Here is a 6,035-nt window from a genome sequence, read left to right as displayed (position 1 = left end):
GACTAGGCCCCCTTAGGAGCCCAGTCTAGATTGTAGATTGTATTGTATTTTTCCCACCTTTTTCGGGGCGCCTCGTTCTGTAACCCTGTACACTGTTTGTTTGTCTAATCTTGAACGGGTTTGTGCTGAAAACATAGTTTTGTTGTATATCCTATCCTACTGGTCCTACTGGTCCCACGTTTCCTAAAAAATAACAACTTGAAGGCTTGTCCAGTTGTATTTAAATAACTTCTACTGAATAGATCTGGCTGATGACCTGCTCCTGTCCTTCTATCGCTGCTCCGTTGAGTCAATACTGATCTACGGCATCTCCGTGTGGTTTTCTAGCTGCACGGTGGCAGAGAGAAAGAGATAACAGTAGGGGGCGGTATAGCTCGGTTGGTAGAGCGGCCGTGCCAGCAACTTGAGGGTTGCAGGTTCGATCCCCGCTTCCGCCATCCTAGTCACTGCCGTTGTGTCCTTGGGCAAGACACTTTACCCACCTGCTCCCAGTGCCACCCACACTGGTTTAAATGTAACTTAGATATTGGGTTTCACAATGTAAAGCGCTTCGAGTCACTTGAGAAAAAGCGCTATATAAATGTAATTCACTTCACTTCACTTCACTACAGGGGGTCATAAACGCGGCCCAGAAGATCACTGCATGTCTTCTTACATCTCTAGAGGACCTGCATAAGAGACACTGTAACAGGAGAGCAAACAGCATCCTCAAGGACTCATCCCACCCAGGTCACCACTGGCTTGAACTCTTGCCCTCAGGGAGGCGCTATAAGACGATCAAAGCAAGGACAAATAGACTGCAAAACAGTTTCTATCCTAGAGCTGTTATTGCCCTAAACTCTGCACTTACCTGAACACTCACCACTTTATTACTTGCTTACCTCTGATAAAGATCTACTGTGCAAAAAGTTTTTTTTAACATTTTATTATGTTTTTAAATTTTAAATTGTTTTATTATTGTTGTTGTCTTAAAGGCCTACTGAAATGATTTTTTCTTATTTAAATGGGAATAGCAGATCCATTCTATGTGTCATACTTGATCATTTCGCGATATTGCCATATTTTTGCTGAAAGGATCTAGTAGAGAAAATCGACGATAAAGTTTGCAACTTTTGCTCGCTGATAAAAAAAAGCCTTGCCTGTACCGGAAGTAGCGTGACGTCACAGGAGCTAGTATTCCTCACAATTCCCCGTTGTTTACAATGGAGCGAGAGATTCGGAGCGACAAAGCGACGATTACCCCATTAATTTGAGCGAGGATGAAAGATTCGTAGATGAGGAACGTTACAGTGAAGGACTTGAGAGGCAGCGATGGACGTATCTTTTTTCGCTCTGACCGTAACTTAGGTACAAGCTGGCTCATTGGATTCCAGACTCTCCTTTTTATATTGTGGATCACGGATTTGTATTTTAAACCACCTCGGATACTATATCCTCTCGAAAATGAGAGTCGAGCACGCGAAATGGACATTAAAAGTGACTTTTATCTCCACGACAATACATCGGTGACACACTTAGCTACTGAGCTAACATGATAGCATCGTTCTCAAATGAAGATAGAAACAAAAGAAATAAACCCCTGACTGGAAGGATAGACAGAAGATCAACAATACTATTGGTTAAAAATTCTCAGCCTGGTAAGGCTTAACAATGCTGTTGCTAACGACGCTAAGGCTAATTTAGCAACTTAGCAACCGGACCTCACAGAACTATGATAAAAACATTAGCGCTCCACCTACGCCAGCCAGCCCTCATCTTCCCATCAACAGCCGTGCTCACCTGCGTTCCAGCGATCGACGGCGCGACGAAGGACTTCATCCGTGGGTTTGGTGGCAAGCATCGGCTAGGCGTCTGCTAAGTAAGTAGTCCTTGTTGTGTTGCTGTAAGTATTGTACTTAGCCGCTAATACACAGATCGATCCCACCTACAACGTTCTTCTTTGCAGCCTCCATTGTTCATTAAACAAATTGCAAAAGATTCACCAACACAGATGTCCAGAATACTGTGGAATATTGTCGAAGAAAACAAGAGGTTTTTGTATCGGGTTGATGGGGTACAACCACTTCCGTGGATTTTGTGACGTCACGCGCATAAATCATATCCAAAGGAGTTTTTCAACCGGAAGTGTGGCGGGAATTTTAAAATTGCACTTTATAAGTTAACCCGGCCGTATATTTCATCATTGATATATAAACTATCAGACTGCGTGGTCGGTAGTAGTGGGTTTCAGTAGGACTTTAAGACTATTTTATGTAGGTTTGTTTTAAAAGCACTGAGCTGGATTGCTGTCCAATTTTGTTCTTTCCATACAATGACAATACAGGTATTCTGATTCTGAATATCGGCTCCAAATATCGGTTATCGGCCTCCTTGACTACTAATAATCGGTATAAGTATCGGCCCTGATATGCGAGATTATTATTTTCAATAGTATTCAGCACAATGTGGACTTTTGCATGTTGGTACGAAAACTTTTTGACAACCTTTAGTTTCGGCTCACAGCTAAAAGGGGGCGTGGCTAATCCAGTGACGTCAATTATGTGTGGACCTCACCTGTATGGTGTCTGAGAGCCAGGTAATCCACTCGTGTCCTCAAACAGCTGACTGCCATCGAAGCCCTCCGTGGAACTGTTCCGTAGCCGCACATTAGGCTCTAGGTGAAGACAAGCGATAAGGTCAGTGTCGGTTTGTTTTTGTTTCACGTCAATGCTAACGTGCTAGCGTCGCCATTCAATCCGGTGCGAGTACAACAGCGCACACAGCTAGCAAAGCTACGACGCCGCGTCGCCATTAAAACGATCTATAAAAATGACGTACGTGACTTACGTTGTCTGAAACCTTTTTGGGATGCCGTGTTGTCCATTTGGTGGGTTATTGTCCGCTCGCTGTGCCGCAGGTGAAACGTTAGCAAAGAAGCGGCTACTAGTTGTGAGTCGTTCAGAAACGATCCGGTGCTTTGAGGCGGCTCTCAGCCGGGAGGGGTCGTCTCCCCCCTTATAGTGTCAGTTTATTCATTTTTATTCGCACAGTATTTCATTGTGCCATGTCTTGTTGTTTCGCTATAAATATTTACGAATAACACATCATCATAATAAACCTATTTTAATTGAGATGGGTCTGTTTTTATAGCAATGTGTTCCATATTGTTTATAAATAAAATAATATAGGTATTTGATATATTCATACATGTAAATTACGTATTTGTTTCACATGTAATTTAGTAAGAAATCAATTCAAGCTATACATTTTTAATAGTATCATATGGAAGGCGGAAGGAACGGCTTTTTTTGTGAGTTGAGTCACAAAAAATAGATTCGTTAAAAGAGCCGAAATTCCCATCGAGGATGTTCTTCGTCTTTAAAAAATCTCGCAGGCTTCATGAAAGGCTGCCACCCGGCGGATATGTTTGGTAGTAATTATAATTCGTTGGTATTTTATTACAATGCAGTTTTTGTTCGGAAGACAATCTTTTATTTTATATTGCAGTTAAGATAGGAAATATGCATTTTGATGAGTGGATTATGACTGTTTTATGTTTAATTTCATCTTATTTGTAAATTTGAAGTGTTGAAAAATATGCTTTTTTAAATTTTCCAGTTTTTTTTTTGTTGAGGTAATGCAGTACCAAAAAAAATCACGGCTCATTTATTTGAATTTTAGTAATAATAATAATAATAATGGAGTAGATTTATATAGCGCTTTTCTAGACACTCAAAGCGCTTCACAGAGAAGTGAGAACCTATCATTCATTCACACCTGGTGAAATTTCAATAGACACAATCTTGTGTTAATACAAAATGTATGATGCATTTTAATGTGCAGTATTTATAGATCATCCATCCATCCATTTTATACCGCTTGTCCCTTATTGTTTATTTTTTTAAATGCAAGTGCAACTACCAAATCTTGTATTTTCATTTAGGGATCTTTGAATACCCCGCAACCCCAAAAGGGACAAGCGGTAGAAAATGGATGGATGAATGGATGAATACTCAGCGACCCCAAAAGGGACAAGCGGTAGAAAATGGATGGATGGATGAATACTTGAATACCACAAGCATAGTATAACATAATTTAATATATTATAACATAATATATAATATAACAAGTATATTGAGTCAGATAAGCTATTTGTTGTGAAACTTTTAGAAAATTGTGCAAATTTTCAATAAAAAAAATTCATTTCATTGCTCGATTTACTATGCTGCCCGATCCGTTTACGCATGCGCTACATTTGCTTACATTTACTTCCTTCAGTGCTACGGTTTTTATTTATTTTTTTGATGAGTGGAAAACTCTAGTCCTCGAATATTTGATGTTATAAATACTTTTTCGAACCATTTTTTTTTTTACTAAACTACTACGTATATTTTAGAAAATTGTTTTTTTTTTTTTAAAACGGGAGTAGGAACGACGTTTGGCGCATGCGCCAACGAATCTGGCAGCTCAGTAAACCGGCGAGTGACAAACTGTACTTTTTTATAATGTAGTTTATTTAGGGTACAAGTTTGTGCGTTTTATTATTGTACCATTTTTGTGTACATATCCAAAAATATTAAAATACAGGTGGCGTATTTACGGCCGTTTCCGGTTTCCCACACGCCAGCCCGGCAGGCGGCGCTAGTGTGCGCAGATACTGCCAGCGAAGAAGAAAGTCATTGTAAACAAGGAAGTGACGTCATTTGTTATATTTTATTTGAACAGCGTTCAGATGATTATTTGATCAAATGATGACGTCAGCAGAACTTCCACAAGCAAACCGCCAAGTTCCCCCCAAAGAACATGTAGAGGAGATTCTTCGTTTCATGAGTGACGCCAAAGCCGAAGCTTTCGCCGATGACGACGTGCCAGGCGGCGCCGAACTTCTGGTCCATGGCCTCTTTCACCATCTTGGCCGCGTGCTCGTTGTTGTTGGCGAACTTTTCGAAGGCCGCCATGCAGAAGGCGATGGCCTCCGTCTTCATGGGCTTGGGCATGTCCGTGTGTCGGACGATGGGGAAGGTGTGCGTCCGCCTCTTGCGGTTCTCCTCCGGGTCTTCCTCGCCGTCATCCGCCATCCCGCCCGCCCTCGGAGGACTCAAGTTGGTTCAAGAGTAAGGCAAAGTATAAATCGCGTCACTTTTTAATCCAAGGAGGGAAAATTTTTTTAAACGCCTCTTTGAAGCTCCTATGACACGTCTTTGCTTTGGTAACCTTATTTTTATGAACTTGCCTCTTTGTGATGTTATAAGCTGCGGTATATGCCTCGAGCTCTTATTTTGAAGGCGCTAAGAGCGGAAGTGGTTTTGAAAACAAACAAATTAAAGTGGTCCTCGTGTAAAACCGGAGCCTTCGTGTTTTATTATTTTGTAGTTGTATACAGTATAGGCGACATATATAAACCCCTCGGTTACGTTGGCGGCAGCGGTGAGAAAGACGTCTAATTACCGTAAAGTTCGGAGTCAGCTAGCAACGGCGGGGCTTCGTCTTGTCAGAAAACACGCCTTCAAAATAAGAGCTCAAGGCATATACTGTGTAACAGCTTATAACGGGAACTTAACATCACAAAGAGGCAAGTTATCGTGCTTTCGGTACGAATGGTACGAATGTCAGACGTTTATTTTAAAGATGAAATTGCAAACAAACAAACGGATGTTTTTTTCCCCCATTTGCAGATGCCAAATGTTTTATTTTCTAAATCAATATTTTTTTAAACGCCACTGCTCAAATCCTCTTTGAAGCCCCTATGACACGTCTTTGCTTTTGTAACCTATTTCTATGGACTTGCCTCTTTGTGATGTTAAGTTCCTGTTATAAGCTGTTATATGGTATATGCCTCGAGCTCTTATTTTGAAGGCGCTTAGAGCGGAAGTGGTTTTGAAAACAAACGAAATAAAGTGGTCCTCGTGTAAAACCGGAGCCTTCGTGTTTGTTATTTTGTAGTTGTATACAGTATAGGCGACATAACATTATAAACCCTCGGTTATGTTGGTGGCAGCGGTGGGATCGAGGCCCCGCAAAAGAAAGATGTCTAATTACTGTAAAGTTCGGAGAGT

General features: G+C 41.1%; 2 protein-coding genes across 2 annotated transcripts in view; both read right to left on the bottom strand.

Annotated features, from left to right (window-relative positions):
• The window catches only part of LOC133663709 (protein YIF1B-like), a 13,261-nt gene extending 10,276 nt beyond the window's left edge, over positions 1-2,985 (bottom strand). Inside the window, exons 1-2 of the mRNA XM_062068391.1 lie at positions 2,827-2,985; positions 2,554-2,653 (exon numbers count right to left, since the gene is read on the bottom strand). Of these exons, the coding sequence (XP_061924375.1) occupies positions 2,554-2,653; positions 2,827-2,863 (137 nt within the window). The 5' untranslated portion in view covers positions 2,864-2,985. The remainder of the gene's footprint in view (positions 1-2,553; positions 2,654-2,826) is intronic.
• A 1,369-nt stretch (positions 2,986-4,354) lies between these two features.
• On the bottom strand, positions 4,355-5,444 carry LOC133663708 (dynein axonemal light chain 4-like). Its single transcript, XM_062068390.1, has one exon. The coding sequence runs from the start codon at positions 5,055-5,057 to the stop codon at positions 4,737-4,739; it is 321 nt and encodes a 106-aa protein (XP_061924374.1). The 5' UTR covers positions 5,058-5,444; the 3' UTR covers positions 4,355-4,736.
• Between the last annotated feature and the right edge of the window lie 591 nt (positions 5,445-6,035).

The sequence above is a fragment of the Entelurus aequoreus genome, linkage group LG13, assembly GCF_033978785.1.
Source record: "Entelurus aequoreus isolate RoL-2023_Sb linkage group LG13, RoL_Eaeq_v1.1, whole genome shotgun sequence".
In the NCBI taxonomy this organism is placed as follows: Eukaryota; Metazoa; Chordata; class Actinopteri; order Syngnathiformes; family Syngnathidae; genus Entelurus; species Entelurus aequoreus.
The sequence above is the reverse complement of the archived record's forward strand: the minus strand, read 5'-3'. Positions and strand labels throughout refer to the sequence as shown.

What these genes read in the sequence shown, in the direction of transcription:
- LOC133663708 (XM_062068390.1), bottom strand. Translation starts at nt 5,057, where the DNA reads ATGGCGGATGACGGCGAGGAAGACCCGGAGGAGAACCGCAAGAGGCGG.